This window comes from Sceloporus occidentalis, unplaced genomic scaffold (assembly GCF_023333645.1).
Source record: "Sceloporus occidentalis isolate IW3139 unplaced genomic scaffold, rSceOcc1.0.p SCAF_7, whole genome shotgun sequence".
Classification (NCBI taxonomy): Eukaryota; Metazoa; Chordata; class Lepidosauria; order Squamata; family Phrynosomatidae; genus Sceloporus; species Sceloporus occidentalis.
The window spans coordinates 90,458,745-90,478,825 of record NW_028316987.1 but is presented as its reverse complement, the minus strand read 5'-3'; the positions used below and the strand labels follow the sequence as shown (position 1 = coordinate 90,478,825).

The following is a 20,081-nucleotide window of genomic DNA, read 5'->3' as shown; positions in this document are numbered from 1 at the left end:
AAGCTCTTACAAACATCAGTGGTTGTTTTAGCAACCTATTGTCTAATTTCAACAAACTGCTGCTTTCCTAGCTGAGCTGGACATTTGCATCCAGCCTTTTGCCTGGAGATGAGCTAAGGCACGGTGTGAGGTCTGGTAACCCGATTCATAAAGAAGTCCCTACCACCAGAGGCTTAGCGGTGCCCTCTTTATGAGCAGGAGTACAAATCATGCCTGGGATTATGGGATTGATATTGCAGTGCACAATGGAGTGGTAGGTTTAGGAATGATGGGACAATCATTCTATAATCTCTGGCCTTGTTTGAAAATACATGTGTGCCTTCAAGTAGTTTCCAACTCATAGTGGCCCTATCACACTGTTTTCCTTTGTGGCTGAGAGTAGTTTACTCAAGGTTCATCCAAAGGGTTTACAACTCTGGGATTCACACTGCTCCAGGGCCCTAGTCCAACACATACACCATGTTGGAGCTCAGTTACAGGCATTCTTGCCCTATCATAATGGTGAAATTCTGCTATTTTACATGACTTCTGCATCAATCCATCCTATTTTGTAGAGGGGAAATAGTATGCTACAGTAGTCAGTCCAAGTCTACTTTTGGCACCCATTGCCTTGTATATGAAATAAATTCGTATGCAGAAACAGGGGATGAGTTCTGTACATGGAACTCCTCAAAGGTATCCTTCCTTTACTGGTCTTAGTGAAAACCCATTTAGAAAGTTGGCTGTGCCATGTTTATTTTGGGACTGTTGCTCTATAACTTGGGGAAGGAAGAGTGGGTGAGTATTCACCCTTTTCCTACCCTACATTAGTGTTCACTGCTAGGGGTGCTTGCCTTATGATCCCACTTTAACTGTCATGGCTACATCCTATGGAATCCAGGGGTTTATAGTTTGGAGAGGTACTAGAGCTGTCTGCATGGGAATCCTAGATGCCACTCCCATAACCACCAATTCCAGGTTTTTATATAACTATGGCAGTGGAAGTGGAATCAGCACTATAACTGGTGCTCAGTTCAAGCAAATCAATGTGTTTCATTTTAAAAATTAAGTATGTGATACAATGGTCCTCAGCTACAGCCCTGGACATTCACTCTGTTTTGTAGATCCATTTGACTGAAAAAAATCTCATCAACAGAGAAGTGAGGTGGTAATGAAATCTAGGGTCTTGGGAGACAGTTTTCTTTAGGCAATATTATGTCTTACCCACTCTCAAAGAGAAAACAGTCATATGCATGCCTTCTGTACTGAGTATGATATGGTGAGATGAACTGCTCTCTATATCCAATATAGCAGAGTGTCCATAGTTCAGATTGTTACCGCTAAAGAAGGGGAGGATTTCCCCTTTTTGCTTCCAAACAGCTGTCTGACTACCTGCATATGCATTAGGGAAAAAAACGAGATGTCAATTTCAGTGGAAATTCCTTGGGAAAAAAAACAGGCTCCAATAAGGGTGCAAGTTGTAAGCTGATTTGAAGAGCCGCTCTCATCTTAAAGAAGAAGGCATCACATTTAACACCGTGCTCATGTTTGTAAGACCTGGAATGTGAGATACAACAGTACACATTCAAGAACTAATGAGAAAGAGTAAACTGCCTTAAAGCAGAAGGCATCTTCACATTTGACACCATGCCCATTTTCATAAAAGCACTGGGATTTAAGATACAGCAATACACATCCCAGACTTGAGGAAAAAGTAAATAGAAACAGCCTTAAAGGAAAGTAATAGAGCCACTTTATTCTGCTTTGGTCAGGTCCACCTGGAATATTGTGTCCAGTTCTGGGCACCACAATTTAAAAAGGATGTGGAGAAACTGGAGCAAGTCCAAAGGAGGGTGACCAAAATGGTGAAGGGTCTGGAAACCATGCCCTATGAGGAAAGAGTTAGGGAGCTGGGGCTGTTTAGCCTGGGGAAGAGAAGGTTAAGAGGTGATATGATAGCCCTGTTTAAATATTTGAAGGGATGCCATATTGAGGAGGGAGCAAGCTTGTTTTCTGCTCCTCCAGAGACTAGGACCCGGAGCAATGGATACAAGCTATAGGAAAAGAGATTCCACCTCAACATTAGGAAGAACTTCCTGACAGGGCTGTCCGATAGTGGAACACACTCCTTCTTCGGAGTGTAGTGGAATCTCCCTCCTTGGAGGTCTTTAAGCAGAGGCTGGATGGCCATCTGTCGGGGATGCTTTGATTTGGATTTCCTGCATGGCAGAATTGGGTTGGACTGGATGGCCCTTGTGGTCTCTTCCAACTCTATTATTCTATGAACTTTATTTGTAATGGGTTCTTATTTGGACACAACTTTCCAAAAATTTCCATTTTAGTCTATCTTATGGCTCAATATTTTAGTTCCTTAGTGAAAAATAGTTTTTACAGTTCATAGTTGTAAGGTTTTGAGAAATAGGCTAAGAGTGTGAGAGGTATATAGACTGTGCATGCAGCAGAGTATATTCAGGATCAACCTCCTACTGAAGATTTTTTGTGTGCATCTATATACTGCATAATCGTAAAGGTTTGTTGTGTGCCTTGAAGTCATTCCCAACATATGGTGACCCTAAGGCAAACCTATAATGGGGTTTTCTTGGCAAGATTTCATCAGGGGAGGCTTGCCATTGCCTTCCTGAGTCTCAGAGTGACTTGCCCAAGGTCACCAGTGGATTTCATGGCAGAACTGGGAATCAAATCCTAGTCTTCAGGGTTGTAGTCCAACACTCAAACCACTATGCCACGCTGGCTCTCTATCATAAAAGTTGATGAATACAATATACAGAGATGTGCCCATCTGTAGCAATACCACCTACCTGCTTCAGAAGGCAGGCAAGCCAGCAAGATTCCCTTCACTGGATTATCTGGGCTTGGCTTTTCTGTTTCTTCCAGGAAGCTGCTTTAAACTGTGCTAGACCACTGATCTGTCTCACTTGTTTGTCTACATTGACTGGCAAAAGCTCTCCAGAACTTCAAAAAAGAATTGAAGCAAGGACCTTCTGTATGCAGGATGTGTGCTCTCCCTAAAAATTACCATTGAAAGAAAGCAGCAGAGCCAAGTTCTGTAGCCTGCCTTGAAGACTGTTTGGGGCGGCAGGTGAGAGCAGCAATCATGACTGGGTAACTTACAGATTTTTCCATGCTGGACTGTAACTCCCAACATGAATCACCATTGCCTCTGATAATTGGGGCTGATTAGAATTAGTGTTTATCATCCCTGGACTAAGTAAAGTCACACACAATAGAAAAACTTTATATGCAAAGCAAACCCTGCAGCATGGCCTATACACACATACATAAGGTATAAATGTAGTCAAGTTTTGCCATAGTCATGTATTAGAATTGCCAACTTTTCTTGCCAAACCATATTTAAGATGCTTTGCAGTACATTGCTGTAACTGTTGGTGTTCGACTTCTTAAATTTTCTGACCAAATCTTAAGACTATTTCTTTTCTTTAAAAAGAAAAAGACCAGATCTACTTAGAAATGTTACCTAAAGTTTTTTTTTATTTCTATACAACTGTGAAATACATGTTTGTCCTTTTGGCATTGCAGGCCCTCTGTCAATCTTTCCTGAAATGACATTACTTGGACTGTAGGGAAAAAAGAGTTGGAATCTTGGCTGATTTGAAAAGAAAACAAAAAGAAAAGGAAGGTAACAGGGAGAATTAAATGAGTTTTCAGTGAAGATATGAAGGAGAGCACAAAAACCAGAATTAGGGGGAAGGTCTATTAAGAAATACATTTCAGAACAATTTACACTTCAGTTTAACCAATGAATTTACCCACATCACTAAATGCGCTGTGTAGCACAGATTGTGGCAAACTATATGTCTGTACACACAAACAGGATTTACAAAATTGGTAATACTGAAGGAAAAGGTATATGCAATCTTCAGTCTGAACCAGTAAGCAGTGACATGTCATCTAGAGCACAGATGGGTAAAAGATTTAGGGTCAAATCCAAATATTACATTTGCAACATGGTAGTCACTTTGACAACTGGGAATATGTATAACAAAGTTCTATACAGTTCCTCATTACATGAAGCCAGCCCCCCCCAAAGAAACTTATCCAAAAGGTGTTGCTGTCCTGCTTACTATATTCCTCTACCACACTCAGTGGGGAAAAAATCCCCTTTAAAAACCATAAGTTGAAATACCCAGAAGGCTATTATGAATGAGAATAAATTAGGCTTTTACAACACTTTCGGATATTTTTCTCTGGTGTGGTTGGCACTATTCTTGTTTCTGGACACACTGGCACTGCCAACTGCTAGGTCAGTTGCCCAGATCAGCTGCCTGCCCCTATGGTACTTGATTAGACAAGTTACTGAAGCAACTCCCATGTTGCAAAGCCAGCATTTTGAGTTAATACTTCATCTGTCCTCCTTATGTCATGTTGGCCATATTTTTGCGTCTGACAGTCACTATAAAGGAAGGGGAGAATGTTCAATTTTTGAGAGAGAGGAAGCACACTCTAGTTTTACTTTACTGCCTCATGAAAAGGCACTTGTGCTTCTGTTTCAAATAATAACCATTTTACCATCAGGATGTTGTTCCAGTTAAAACTTTAAATCAAAGACAGCTTTTCTTGCCCAGACACTGAAGTGTTGCCTCCCTCCCTGCTATAATAAGTTAGATGCTACAGTAAGACAGTAATGAAAATATGTAAAAGCTGTAAAATGTTTTTAGAAACAGTGAAAAAAAAAAAGCCAAGCTGTACACAATGTACTAAAACAAAAATATCCAAAAAATGCATATAAAAAACCACTGGAGGAAAACCTGCAAATCCTTTATGTTATCATGACTACAGTATTCACTGCAAAGTTTCTAGTTTGTGAAACTGTCAAACAGAGATCACAGTTACTTGGAATTATGACCAGTGTGTCATCTTAAGAGAAAGAATAGACAACAGAAGTTACACTTTAAAAATTCTAGTTAGTTGAAATATTTCATCATGATGCACTGCACCATTGTACTGACCCTGTAATCATACAATCTACTGATTTTTTTTACTCCAAGTACCAAAGTACTTACAAGATCACAGCTGAAAGACAATCATAAACAAGCCTAAGGAAGTTAACCCCTTCAGCTTACATTAGGGGCTCTGTTCTACTCAATTATACAACAGTTCTTTCCTCTTTTAAAGTAGATTTGTCTTGAGAAGTGGCCAAAATTTACTACGTGGAATGTATTAACAAAGTACAGCACATGCAGTTTTTTACACTGTGAACAAGTTATCAGCAGGGCTGAGAAAGTGTTTCCATACCAAGCTTCAGCAGATGAATGTATGACAAATCTTGGAAATAAAAAACTGAAATAGGAACCTCACAGACATCTGCACTGGATCATCTGGTCTCTGTACACCTCACACCAGGAATCACTCAAGGGCTTCTCACATCACTCTCACTTGTACCTTGATAAGGACAGACTTTAGTTTAGGTCATAACAGATTTGTCTATATTACAGATTTATTAGTCACTTCAATTCAAGTAGACTCTGTCCGCACTGAGGCATTAGAAGTGTCAGATCTATCTTAGGGTTTCAGTGGGCTTCTAGAGCACTACAGCTGGAACCAGTACAGGAAGCTCAAGTAAGTTAATAACCAGCTGGGTCCAATACTTGGCTCACGTTGATTTCTGACGGTAGTGGAGAGTCAAGTCACCACCACTCTTCCATATGAAGTGCTTGACAGTTCGAAGGTCCATATTTGGATCCAAAACCTGCCACAAAACAAAGTTTTTGTCAAGGTCACATCTAAGTTCTGATTTCTTGTCAAATGCAACAACAATTTACAAATGCAATCCTAATGTATCCCAGTATATGTAAGATGCCCCCTTCTTGCTCTGCAAAAAAGAAAACATCCACCTGCCCCTATCTCAAGGAACACATCCTTTACTCCTAAGACTTTGTTCAAGGAAGACTAAGGTCTTTCAATATGCAGGACAATTTCAATATGCTGGTCAAATTATGGCCAGACCAAACCTATTACACTAGAAGATTAAAAAAAGATTGCTAGCATCAGACTGTTGGACTTTGCAAAGGAAATTATAGCATGTCCCTTATGATAAGGTAAGTGTCATTTTCATCCTGAAGCAATAAATAATCTCAACTGCTGAGAAACAAAGCAGTTACTGACGGGGGAAAATGTTATTTTTGTTTGGATACATTTTCAAATTCTCAAAATGTAGGAGACAAAATATATACTCTATTCCACCCAAATTTGAGTTCTGCTGGGACACTTTTCCGCATGGCTTCAAGATTTCTGGAAATTTTGTCTGATGAAGAAGGCCTTTCTCCACATTATCCACAAATCTTGTTCTCCTTTTGAGGAACTCAGAATGGCATATGTAGGTATCCTGTGGGCCCTCCCAACTAATGGCAAGGTAGACGAGAATACCTGGTCCTGACATAAGAGTTCAATTTTCTCTTCTGCTAGAACTGCAATATCCTCTTCTTTTTCTTGTTCCCCAGCTTTTTCATTATTGGAAGAGCTAGTTGTCTGTGATTCATTGTCCAGGTTTATTATCTTTTCATAGACATGCTCCATCACCTTCCTGACTTGCAACATGTCACTGGCTGATAATCGGTCCCTATGTTGGGGAAAAAGAGCAAATTTAAGAGAAGAAGGCTTAGCTGACTCAGATTTGTGTTTCTATGTTCCTGTAAACCAAAGGTGCTATTGCTCTCTGTTTACACTTACTTCTTTAATGTTTTTGCTCCCGAAGATGAATGAGGTTGGAGGTAGAAGGGAATCTTGTTGAATTTTGGCATATTTTTCTATAAAAGAAACAAACAGAATTAAGAAAAACCATTATATTTCACCTATCATCTTGTAACAAATACATTTCGATCTATACATACACCTAAACTGTATGCATTTCTCCAACATTTTTCAAGACACTTTCCAGTTTGATTTTAGCTAGCAAATGAATTCATGCTGCGGTAATCAGACAGAATAATCCTCCTCCCATTTCCCCCAAGTTTGGGACTCAAGGTGTCTCACAAGAGATTAAAAAAGCACAAGTTAAAAACAAGATACAAAACTATTTTTAAAAACAGTTAAAAACATAAACCATAATATACCCAAGCTGTAAAACAAACACACTCACACGCCACAGGCAGAAGTAAGAAAAAAAGAACTACAAGTATGCTGTATTGGTATGGTATCCAATAAGGCCCAAATGAACACATCAGGACATTTCAAGTTTCCTAATATAGCTCCTTGCACTAAATTCACAGCAGCAACTAAAAATCTCCCAAGCTTTTCTAGCCACTTGATTGGGAGCATGGGGGCTCTAGTATTAGGAAGCTATTTGGGAGGTCAAACAGATGATGTATGCATGCAATTGTTCTCATGTTATTCTTTCTTTTACAAAAAATAAACTACCAGGTAATTCACAAAACAATGAGAATATTTCAGTAACACTCATGCAACATTATATATAAGTGCAACAACTGGAATCCAAATTAGATTTTAATTTTTTTCAGACTGTGGCAAATAATAACAAAAGCTGTTCATATTAAATTAAGAAAATGTAGGACATTTAAAATTTAAAAAATAAATTAAATTAAAACAAGAAAACTGCTCTAAACTCTCTTGTGTTCTCAGCAGAGGAAGACACTTACATCCACAGTGATGTCAATTACCCATTGTGGCACAGTTTCATTAAGGAGCATGGATTCAGTTTCCCCACCAGAATCCCGACATAGCAACCTAAGCAGAAAAGAGTTTTGAGATGTGAAGTGTCATAGATTAAGAAAATAATCATTGAGTACTTTTCAAGTCTTTCAATACTTCCAGGGGTAGTTGTGTTGGTGGCCATGTAACAAATCTAATAAAAAATCCACCAAACAGTGTTACCTTTATTGGCCAACCAAAATGCACAATATACATGTTGCAAGCTTTTGAAACTTCACTGGCTTTTTCATCAGGCAAGGGGCCTGTGACTTTATGAAGGATGGAGACATACTGGATTGCAAAGGATGTGTCTTTGTTGTGTCGCAAATGGATGTTAAATTTCCTGGACTTTGAGAATCTCCCAGTTGCCACATGGCCAGAAGGAGGAGCGGCAGCCTGAATGATATGTCCCTCCATACCATCTTAACTAAGAAGAGAAACAGCAAAATGCAGGCCTATGACTAACATCCTCAATTTTTTTCTCCCGTTTCGTTTGTAACACCTTGCCTGATAAAGAAGCCAGTGAAGCTTCAAAAGCTTGCAACATGTATATTGTGCATTTTGGTAGGGCAACAAAGGTATCACCTCAACTTCACGCTGAAATCAACTGTTTTATTTTATAACAACTTAAGGCAGTGGTCCCCAAACTGTGCTCTTTAAGGGATTTTGGACTTCAGCTCCTAGAATATTGGCCAACATGACTATGACTTCTGGGAGCTGAAGTCCAAAACCTCTTAAAAGGCACAGTTTGGGGACCTGTGGCTTAAGGGGACCTCCTAGTTTTACAAACAGGAAAATGCTTGTAATCTTTTTTTGTGGTGTCAGAAATATATCCTGTGCCATGTCAGAAAGTAATATTTAATGATGAACTGGGAGGGGAACTTGGGTCCCAACCCTAATATTTAGCCAAAGTTTTGTACACTTTAACGCAGCATATAAAACAGAACAAAGGAACACAACTGTAGCATTACATCAATTAAAAAACAAATCAGGTGTTAAAGTACACATTTAAAATGTATTTGCCTGGTGTTGGAAATGTACTGTAGCAGCCACCAGATTGACCTCTCTAGGAAATTAGCAGGGCACCCATGGGGAAAACGCTTCAGACATTAGGTGGCTTCATGTGGCCTCTTGGGCTACAAATTGTGCACCACAGCTCTAGATCTACTGAAGAAACGGGAGATTTACTATAGAAGGCTTTGCTAAGGGCTTCTTCCTCCTGTTGCAGGAGAGCAGCATTTTAGTAAATCCATCAAAATCCTTCTGAGAGCCAGTATACACTTCAGGAAAATGTTATGCTTTTCTCCTTGATAATATATAGAGCGCCATGGATATTTTACAACAGACTGCACACCTTGCTAGTGTTTAAAGGTAATATTACTTAACATGAATTTTTTATTTTATGTTTTATCTTATTTTATTGTATTCTCTATGTATTTTTATTGCTGTAACCTGGCCGGATTCCTTGTGATTGGGCGGGCTATAAATAAATAAATAAATAAATAAATAAATAAATAAATAAATAAATAAATTATTATTATTATTATTAAGTGTTCAGAGTGCCCCATTTATATATTACCAATAATCCTTACAACAGTTTGTGGCCTCATATTGGAAGGAATAGTAGGGGGCTGAACCTGTTTAATATGTTCATGGCAGAGGTGAGATCTGAACCACAGGTCTCCCAGCCCACAGATCAGTTTCTTAGCTGCTTTGCTACTCTACCAATACAAACCAAGTATCTGCCAGTGATTTTAAGCTCTGCAATTCAGTGGCTATCCTTAAAATCACTCAATCTACACCAAAAACATGAACAAGCTAGCCAGTTCCCCCACCCTGGTCCTTAACAGTGTTCTTTTTCAGAATGTACCTAAATAATGTGCGTCCTCCAGCTTCACCAAAAATAACTGGCGTGTGTGGTGGCACTTGGAAGTACCCATTTCCTTTCTGAACCCTGTTTTCATGCTCGCCATTCACTGTTACAAGGAGGGAAGGCAAACACAACCCAGTGTTAAAGAGCACAGAACAATCCAATTCAAGACAAAAGGTGTTCCATTTTAATCACAACAAGTGAATAGACAATCTAACATAATTTCAACAGCAGCATCAGGGCCTCACTATGTATGACATTAAATCAGCGGTGGGCAAAGATAGCTATAAGCTCCATGGGGCCATTTTGTGGTCTCCAATGCTCTCAAGGGATAAAGCATATGCCCCAAGATGTCCTCTAGGTGACACGGAAGCATTTTTAACATTTATCATTTTTATCAGCTGTTTCCCCAGATCATTTCACTCGGGCACCTTGTTATTAAAAAATAAAAAGTTCATAAAATGCCCTAGGGATCTCTGACAGCATGGTGAAAATGCCCCTTAGAAGACACCTTGGGGCACAAGCTTGATTTTTTTCTGCAGTGGGGGGGGGGGGGGGAATGTAGCTCCATAACCTATGACAGCTGCCACCCTTGCAGTAAAGGCATCACTTGCAGCAACATCAAGGGTTTGTCATTCATTAAAACCAATCATGGGATTCTCACTTTGGTTAGGGACCACAACACAAGAAAGGCAATTTAACCCCACTACTACCGTGATTTTTTCCCCTCACACTTACAAATTGCAACATAAAACCTCAACACCCACAAAAGCCTTTCCCCCTATTTCTACTTACAGCACAATGAGAAGCTTTTTATCATGGTAATAATGAAGGACAGAAGGAGTAACTTCTCCTCATGCACACTATGGCCCTGGTCCTGACCACCTCCCTGATGCTTAACTCTTCCTCTTCAACTGCTGTTGAAAATGATATGATATTAAGCCCCCAATGAAAACACAAACTACCACCCATCCAAATTATCAGATGTCTGTAAGGATCAGGAAAGGATTCCTCACATCCATATACCAAAAGGTTATTACATATGCAACAAAATATTGTCAAAATGATCAACCAATGCAAAACACATAGAAGAATAAATCTAACGTCCTCATACTGCTGTGATAAATACTTACCATGGTTCATTTCATTTTCTTCTTCATCCATGGGATTGATGTGTGTTCTAGGCCAATACTCTAAGAGAGCCTGCAGTAAAAGCCCTCCGAGGTTTACTGCACATTTTAATACAACAATAGAAAAAAAATTGGTGATGCTCACATACATTTTAAGATTGGAAAGAATTCTATTCAAGGTGTTATTAGTATTAGCCATAAACATTTAGGCTGGGAACCAAAAGAGCAAACTGCTAGCATGGCACAGCCAAGCAGCCTGTATGTTTTTTGAAAAGCATTTTCAACTGCATGACATCAACTACTTTTGAAACTGAGAGGACTTTCAAAAACAGATTTACGATGAGGCATTGGAATCTGCTGTTCAAATAGTTAAAATCACTAGAAATACCCAGATCCTTGTATGCATCGAAAGTAGCTCTTTGGATTGAACAAGCTTAATCAAAAGATAACTTTGCTGAAGAGCACTTGTTCAAAACAGAAGTTGAGCTACTACAAACTGGACTGCTTACAAGGTCAGTATATCAGTTCCAATCTATGCAAAGAAAAGACCTTGCTACAATTTTACAGATTGTGGCCCTATACAGACAGGTCAAAATAAAGCTGCTGTGGGTCACTTTGGAGGTAGGCTGTTTAAATGATACATGCGTCCTAAGAGTCTGGCAGCCACGCCAAAGCCATGATCCAGTCCTAAGGACTGGAGTGCAGCTTTGGCGCAGCTTCCGGACTCTTAGGATGCATGCATCATTTAAACAGCATACCTCCAAAGTGACCCGAAGCAGCTTTATTTTGGCAGTCTGTATGGGGCCTGTATCTCAAAGAATAGTGTGGAATGGTGGATCAAAACAAGCTGAGGAATTTGAATCTAGGAAGGGTCCAGCTTCTAACCCACACCCACCCCACAAGCCATCACACAATAAAAGCCATGTCAATTAAATCTGAATATAGAAAATTCTGCCACAAGTACTTGACAGAAAAATCAGTTACATAAGTTTAGTATTTCCACTTCCTGGGATAACATAATGTAAGGTCTACCTTTTTATCAAGTAACAACACACTCACATTTTGGATCAGATCCATCTGGACTACTAAACCCAGCATCTTTTGCTGAGACCCAAGCTGCAAAGCAGTCGCTCTCATCTAAAGTAATTGTCAACATCTGTCAAAAGAAGATCATTGGGAGGGATGTAATATAAATATTGCATTAAGAGCAAAACCTGTTTCTTTGCATTCAAATGCATGCAAAGCTTTGACAAGACACCTTTAATTTACAAAGGGATTACATGCAAAAGATAATATCTGTTACCTCATCATTACACGAACATTTGTGTATTAGTTTCAGTAGGCCATACAATAAGATACGCATACAGTTGTGGCTGCCAGAACAGTTGCTAAGTGTATTACCAGCGTACAAAACACTACCCAATGAGAACAATAATGTGTTTTGAAAAAAACATATTCCAGGTTCAAATTTTTACATTACAGAAAGTTAGAAACTTTGTACATATAGTAAAAATTGATAACCGGCTGTCAAATACAGGGACAGACAGCCCACATGTCCCAAGCCTTATTTACCACCACCATCCATTTTCTATTGCAGCAATTAAGAAAGCAGCATTTTCCTCATTTTTTCCACCAGAAAGACAGCATATGGTTACACAATCTTAATTATAAAGAGGTGATGACTTTTGCTGCAATCATGGTTGGGTCATATAAATACCTCAAACTATGAACATTCCTTGGACAACTATTAAATCCATTTTTTCAAAGTGGAAAATGTGTTACTCAATTATGACTTAGGCTGCATCCACACGGCAGAAACAACCTAGTTTGACAGTGCTTTACCTTCCATAGATCAATGCTATGGAATTTTGGAAACTAGTTTGTTGTGGCACCAGAGCTCTCTGACAGAGAAGGATAAATGTCTCACAAAACTACATTTCCCAGAATTCCATAGCACTGGGCCATGACAGTTAAAGTAGTGTCAAGCTGGATTGCTTCTGCACGCAGATGCAGCCTTAGAGAGGCCTAAAGAACACTATCCAACCAGAGAAGGATATCCACCAAAGCTCAAAAACACACATAATGTAATGTCAAAATGCAACTCTTACCCCAGTTTTTAAGTCTACTGAAAACCAATTTGGCACATAGACCATTTTAAACCTTTTTTTAATTTCTTCTTCGAAGTCCACCTTCCCAAGGTCTTCTACTTTACATGCCTGTATATTAAGAAATCAAAGCAAACAATGGTTACTCGGTACAGAAATACCAAGTAAAATGCTATTATTCACATTCACTCCTGAAGAATTTTGGACACTTTCATGCTTGCTTTATCTTCAATTAAAGCACTAGTGGACTTCTAAACAAAAAAGTGTTCTCATGTTGATGTACAATATATTTTTTAAAATACAGAATTTAAACTGCCCAAAATAAAACCAAGTAGCAGTGTGCTAAGACAGAAAAGCACTGAAAACATCTCTTAAAATATTTGGGAGAATAAAAAAGTCTTCACCTGGTGGTAAAACAAATATACTGTAAGTGAACAGGAGTGTTTGAAGGGGATAGGCACCTTAACGTTTAAAGCCTTCTCTCTTTTAGTCAACCACCTCACCTTATCTGGCAGGGGAACTCTGAAGATGGTTTTAGAATACAGTATGATGTGTGATCCAACGTGATATAGTGGTTTAAGCCCTGGACTACAACTCTGGAGACCAGGGTTCAAATCCCAGCTCAGCCATGGCAACCCACTAGGTGACCTTGGACATGTCACATGCTCTCAGGCTCAAGAGAAGGCAATGGCAAACTTCTGAACAAATCGTGTCAAGAAAACCCTGTGATATGTTTGCCTTGATGTTGGTGTGTGCCTTCAAGTCATTTCCAATTTACGGCAACCCTATCATAGGGTTTTCTTGCAAAGTTTCTTCAGAGGGGGTTAGGACAACTTGAAAGCATACAACAACAAGGAATGCTTATCATGACCAAGAAATGTGAGCACAAGGTACAGTTAGACACTGAGCTAAAATTGCCAAACTGCTTATTTGCTTCCACAAAGAAAAAGATCCATTTCACATTAGGCAAATGGGTGATCCTCAGACACACATGGAGATAAAATTTCTATCTATCCCTCTGACAGCACAGACAAAACAGCCATTACCCTCAGCAAGCTGCCTCTCTAACCCTGGGATAAAACATACCACCCTCTCTAGCCTATCAGGATGCTCCCCAAACTCTAGGCCGGGGTAGGCAACCTGCGGCCCGTGGGCCGGATGCGGCCTGGCAAGGCCTTGGGACCGGCCCCAGCCCGGTCCTGCTGCCGATTGCTGCCGGGGCCTTTGGGGGGCAATTGTCTATAGAAGCCTCAGAAACATGCATTTATATTAAGATTTTTTTAAAAATCAGCATTTTTTTTTGCGTGTCCTCCATTTTTTTTAAAAAAGTGTCTTCCATTTGAAAATTTTGTCCTACATTTGTCCTAGTTTATTTATATATTTATATATTTATTTATTTATTTATTTAATTATTTATTTTTTGGCTTCGGCCTCCCCAGTTGTCTGAGGGACAGCAACCCGGCCCCCGGCTCAAATAGGTTGCCTACCCCTGCTCTAGGCTTTTAGCCCTTCTCCTGAACAGCTTACCTTTCTTACTTCTGAATGCCTCCAAAAGAAGCACAGAAACATTGCATTATTTTTATTTTCTAAGAATGCTTCTGGGACCCATATAGAACCACAGGGAAAAGGAACAGGGTTAAAGTCCAGTGAGTTATTTTGTAGCATAGCATCCTCTCATTTTTAAAGTTCTAAAAAATCAGAAGATTTTAACACCTGGAAGTTGTTAAAGAAGTGTGCAAGGAATATTGATGCCCACAGGCATCTCACTGGAGACCCCTAAACTACTTTGTGTGGTGAACGAGTTAACATAAAAGAACATAATCATACATATTAACCAACCACTTCCACCTACCTTTAACACATCCCAGTATGCCACATTGTTGTTTGTGTCTTTGGTTAGTATGTGTCTTTTGTCATTGAGAATGTGGCACTGAATAATACTAGCACCCCCTAGTAAGAAGAAGGAGAAAGCATAACATATGATTTAGTCGATCCATGCAAATCTAACATAGGAACAATGTATAACAGACCAAAGTATGGGGAAAACACTCTTAGATATAACAGGAGAAATTAATATTTTGCACCTCTCAGTATAGTACGTATAAATTTTATACAGTTCGGATTCTCCAGTCAGTTTCTTTAAAAAAAAAAAAGGGGGGGGAGGGGAATAAAACAAGGATTTTCTCAGTTATGGGTTGGAAAAAAAATCAGCTAACAACTTGCTGGTGGGTTTCACCAAAAAGCAGCCAAAGCTTTGAGAAGGGGACTATACCTCTGTATTCAATCGTGACTGGTTTTAGACAAAAGAGCCTCTGACTCTTTATGACAGCTGAGCAGAGGGCAGATAAGAACCAGATAAGATACGTTCTCTTGGTGATTTAGTATAGATCCATAACTATTTCTGATTCTCAACAGTTTAAAAGTTATCAGCAATAAGATGACTCCCCTTTGGATACTTACACTGCTGAAGTACGAAAGCCCATGGAAAACCATGGAAAGCAGCTTTAGAAAGACTGTGGGATACATTCAGTTCTGGCACTGTAAACAAATTCCTGGACTCACTGTTCTTCTATTTCTATGTACTTTGTACTAGGCTCTAGACATGATAGATCTTTGGTTTCTAGCACAAAGCTTGAATTCTGTCAAACCCCTCTTTTTATGGAACAGATGAACAATTTAACCAAAGATGATGCAAAGATTAAACATGGTCCACATTATCTGTTTCTGTATTACCTGCCATCCCTGTCAACCCTAGATAAATATTCTCAAGTAATTTCTCCAATACTGATCTTACCTTTGATGACTTGGTCAGGCTGTGTGCATAAGGGTGTTATAGGATTGGTACAGTCATTGTCATAGTCACCTGATGCTCTGAAGTTGTGAACTCCCTTCAAAGTCTAGAAATGAAATTGGGGGAGGAGAAGGGTGGATAATTTGAGCCTATTGTAAGACACAAAGATCTTTCTCATTTGTCTGCTCCCCTTCTACAAAATAACATAGATTTCCTGTCAAACACAGTCCCCATAGTGGATTTATGAAAAAATACCATTAGTTCAAAATGAATAGAAGATCAGGAATGACTCTGAATGCCATTTACTCCACCTCTGTAGAGACAGAACTTTCCCTTACAGTCTTTACAACTCAGCCAATATAAGTGCCAATATCTATTTAGAGTACACAGCACCAGAAGAAGAGATGATGAATTACAGTGTAAAATAGACTCAGGAAGCTGGAACAAAACTCAGGTCATGCCACCTCCTACTGGACATGGTGCATGAAGCAGGAGTGTTGGTATATATGCTGTTTATTTTGGTAGCATGGACAACCACTTCTTCAACTCTGTGACTGTTCTTAAAATAAGATAAAATAAATACATGCACAGTTCTACAATAAAAACGCACATAAATGTGCAAATTTTACTTACCCATTTATTTACAGATGACTTAGTTGTTGCAACCCACAGTGCCGGAGGAGGATCAGCTGATCGATCTAGCTCCATCTGAGTGACCAAGAAATCAAATATTAGGACAATCTGCTGATCCACGCTTGGAATAGTAGTAATAAAATCTGGCACAGAATTAGGTTTTAGGTCAGAAATCAATGCTACCAGTGGAGATAACTGCACCAGGTTTTCATGCGCAGAATGTTTTAACACTGGAGAAATTTAAATAAGATTTGTACATATGTTTATCACAGTTCATAGCACTTGTTGTAATATTTGTTATTCATCACAAAAATGAGTGTATATATCAAAATGTACAAAAAATATTTACACCAAAGAAGTTCATTCTAGACAATATGCAAACATAAGTATTATTTCTCATGAAAATAATAAATTTTGGCCATAAAAATGACATTTTAAGCATTTCAAGTTTGTTAAACTGACAAAAATATCACATCAGAAAGGAAATTACTGCAAGTATTTATACTTCATCTTCTTACTGATGTAATCCAGCAAATTATGAAGTTAATCACCAGCTACACTTTTCTCACAAACATTCCTTAGATTATATTATGCTTTTTTTACAATAGCCATCCTTGATGGGCAGAAGCAAAAGATGATAAAAGAGCTTCTGATACAAAGTTTCATCAAACAGCATAAACAAAGGATACCTTAAGTACAGGTGCCTTTTCTTCACAAATCAGCACCCGGATATCAGGATTCCGTAAATCTGTACAATATATCTTTCTGTCTCTTCCACCTGAATAAACGTGAGTGAAGGCTTCGTTGACCTGCAGTGCCCATACGCCTTCATCATGGACTCTGTATGTAGCTATACATCTTTGCTGACCAAGTGACCAGAGTCTGATAGTTCCATCAGAGCTGCCAGAAAGACACTGCAACAAGAATGACAAACTGAAAGTCATTTTATATCCAGTTGCAGCTCTTTGAAACCACTGTGCAAGCCTACCTTTTCCAAAATTATGCTCTACTATCACTCTGTTTAGCAATTCAATTTCATTAGAAACAGGAACTTTCAAAAGAGTTCTTCAATGTGTGCTCTGTACAGCCTATGATGTGGCTTAAGAATTGAAAAGAGGAGAAAATATTACTCCATGGGAGAAATATTTATTGTACAGTACAATGAATACCTGTGTGCCATCTCTGTTCAACAGCAAAGCTTTAACATTGTCTGTGTGTCCCTTCAATTTCATAAGCTTCGCACAAGTTCTTGGATCCCATACCCTCAAAACCTGTTGAGGAAAAAAAATTCCCTTGACATCAATAGAACTTTTAAATGAGGGTGCCCTAATTTCTAACATTCTTCTTATCCTTAAGATGTTAATTATTTAAAATGCTTCAACTATGTCAGTTCTATTCAGGCCTCTTGAATTGGCACTACCTATCCAAACGGTAGAAAATGATCAATTTTTAATTTTTGTAATCCATTGTTGAATTATTATGCTAAATTGTCATAAAGTCTTTTTCTATGTACCTTTCATCCTCCCGTTGTCTTGATTCACCCAGTCCCCATACATACAGATTGTGAAACACTTGGGTGGCAAAGCTGAGATGAACAGGGAAAGGCAAGTATGTATACTGGTGGACCAAACCATCCCACTATGTGTAATTCCCTCTTGCCAAATACATAGAAATGTGTGGAATACTAGTCCTAATTTAGTACTATTGACACTGACTGGCTACAACCCTCTCCAGGTTTTTGGACAGAAGACTTTTTGGGGCCCCTCTGAAGAAACCTGGAACCATAAGCATGGAAAGCATGCCCTCTGCCACTAAGCTTCACCCTTCCCTATAGCTCCTCACACTGGAGGAAGGGGGACTAATGCAGGCAGAATGGCCTTGGTAGATGTGGTAACCATTCCCAGCAATTCAGCAGGATATGTCTTCATTACAAAGTCTCTAAATCACCAACCTGCTTATTGATCAGACAAAATGTCTACCAAGTTAAGTCAAACCAAATTTGCAGACTGGGAAACACTTCATATCACTGGCGGACCAGATTTGCAGACTGGGAAACGCTTCATATGTGTGATAGGGATTGTTTAAAGAACTATTCATGTCCAAAGAATGGGACACTCAAGCTTAGCAGGAAGGGTGGGGAATCCTCTTCACAATCCCCAAGGGGTGCCATGGCTGCTTACCAGCAGCAGAGAGAGGGTTATCCCATTTCTTCTCCACTCCCCACCTTTTTGCACATCCTCATTCCGTTCATGCCTCACTCCTGGGCATAACTATTTGCTCCTCTCATAAATTCAACAGATACCTATTGCTAAGGATGTCGGTATGGAGAAGACACAAATGTCCCCTCCCCAATCATTCCTTCACATGTGCTGTTCAGCCATATAGAAGGAAGCAGCAGTGTAAGAAAGCCAATGGTACTGCTATTCAGTCAAGTTTTCTCTTTCTAGCTGTTAAGCTGCTTCGCATGGAACAACTAACTAGTGTGCAGACGGAGAGGCTACAAAGGGGCAGGGGGTTAAAATCCCTGTAGTGCTCAGTTGATTAGGGGGAAACAGCTGACTTGTGTGAAAGACAGGAAGAGGCCTGGTGGTAGAGACCAATGGGTAGATGGGCAACATGTGACCACTATTTCCCCATCCTTGCTTTATAATAAAAGCTTCTGAATTTCTTCAGAAATTCTACAAACTTCTACCAACTATGTCAGCAGATGGGAGGATGTGAGGCGGGAAATCTTGTTTACCTTTTCAGTGGACCCTGATACAATTACTGTTCCCATCTGATTCATGGCAAGACTGTAGATGGAATCTTTGTTCCCACTAAGGGAAGAAGCTATTGAAAACAAATACAACATAATTTTGGATATAGCACTTCAATGAACTCAGAAACAGCACACACTTGAAATATACAATTTAACAGCGATATATAAGCTGCAACCCACAAAAAATACAGGGTCTAAGTCTTTTAAAAGTTTACATATTGCTGTAATCATTCCATAATTTTTGTAGTATCTTGGAATACTCCAATGGGTTGTTACTTGCAATACTTTGGAATATTTCACTGGGCAATTGCTAGACCAGAACAATGCCCTCTAGAACGCAATTTCACCATCATTGATCAAAACAAAGTGCACACAGGGATAGGAATCATGTAGCTCTCCAGACACTGGATTGTAATGCCCCACATTCCTCGGCATTGGCTATGCTGACTTGGGTTGCTGGGCCTTATAGTTAACAATTTCTGGAGGGCTACATGATTTCCACCCCTGCTTAAGTGTGGGTCAAATGCCATTTCATCATGTCAGCACGTGGATAAAGAACAAATTATTTTATAGGCATTAGAAAGAGCTGCCTTATACTGGGGATACACTTAGATTCCATAGCAATGAGGCAGGGCATATAGTATGCATCCTTCTCCTATATGAAAAGGCACCTGCCAGTTACCACAATAGGCCTGGATATTACACCTGACATTGCTGAACTGATAGCAAACCCTTCCCTCTCCTCTGCAAACCAAGTGGCTTGGGATCCACTCAAGGTAACCACATAGGACAATGGATTTTTTCGGGAAAACATATTGTATCCAGCTCTGTCTACATTTTAGAAATACATACACTTTTTCAGTTTCACATCTTAATGGCAGATCTTTCAGTAGTCTTCAAAAGACTAAATTACATTTTATACTTGCTTTTATTTTGCTAGTTTAAAAACTGCAAGTATGTCCTTCAAATGATTATTAAAGCCATTTCTAATTGTCTGAGAATATTTATGATATTATGAAACACCCATCCTTTTTAATGAATGATAAATTTCTCTAAAATAGCTATAGTATTATCTGTCAACTTTCTAGTATAATATTCAACATGAGAAAAAGTGTAATCAGTGAAAACT

At 39.2% G+C, this 20,081-nt stretch overlaps 1 protein-coding gene across 3 annotated transcripts in view; it reads right to left on the bottom strand.

The window, feature by feature from the left end:
• Nucleotides 1–3,469: 3,469 nt before the first annotated feature.
• Nucleotides 3,470–20,081, bottom strand: part of LOC149310080 (WD repeat-containing protein 48) — a 31,010-nt gene continuing 14,398 nt past the window's right edge. Inside the window, exons 6-19 of one of the 3 annotated variants that reach the window (XM_089533649.1) lie at nucleotides 18,935–19,023; nucleotides 17,364–17,465; nucleotides 16,884–17,108; nucleotides 16,195–16,269; nucleotides 15,634–15,667; nucleotides 14,623–14,720; nucleotides 12,774–12,881; nucleotides 11,725–11,821; nucleotides 10,669–10,764; nucleotides 9,536–9,641; nucleotides 7,614–7,701; nucleotides 6,688–6,764; nucleotides 6,385–6,577; nucleotides 3,470–5,707 (exon numbers count right to left, since the gene is read on the bottom strand). In XM_089533649.1, coding sequence (XP_089389775.1) covers nucleotides 5,612–5,707; nucleotides 6,385–6,577; nucleotides 6,688–6,764; nucleotides 7,614–7,701; nucleotides 9,536–9,641; nucleotides 10,669–10,764; nucleotides 11,725–11,821; nucleotides 12,774–12,881; nucleotides 14,623–14,720; nucleotides 15,634–15,667; nucleotides 16,195–16,269; nucleotides 16,884–17,108; nucleotides 17,364–17,465; nucleotides 18,935–19,023 — 1,484 coding nt within the window. In that variant the 3' untranslated portion in view covers nucleotides 3,470–5,611. Of the gene's footprint in view, nucleotides 5,708–6,384; nucleotides 6,578–6,687; nucleotides 6,765–7,613; nucleotides 7,702–9,535; nucleotides 9,642–10,668; nucleotides 10,765–11,724; nucleotides 11,822–12,773; nucleotides 12,882–14,622; nucleotides 14,721–15,564; nucleotides 15,668–16,194; nucleotides 16,270–16,883; nucleotides 17,109–17,363; nucleotides 17,466–18,934; nucleotides 19,024–20,081 lie in introns of those variants that run through there. The other 2 variants (XM_089533648.1, XM_089533650.1) reach the window with 2 other exon arrangements.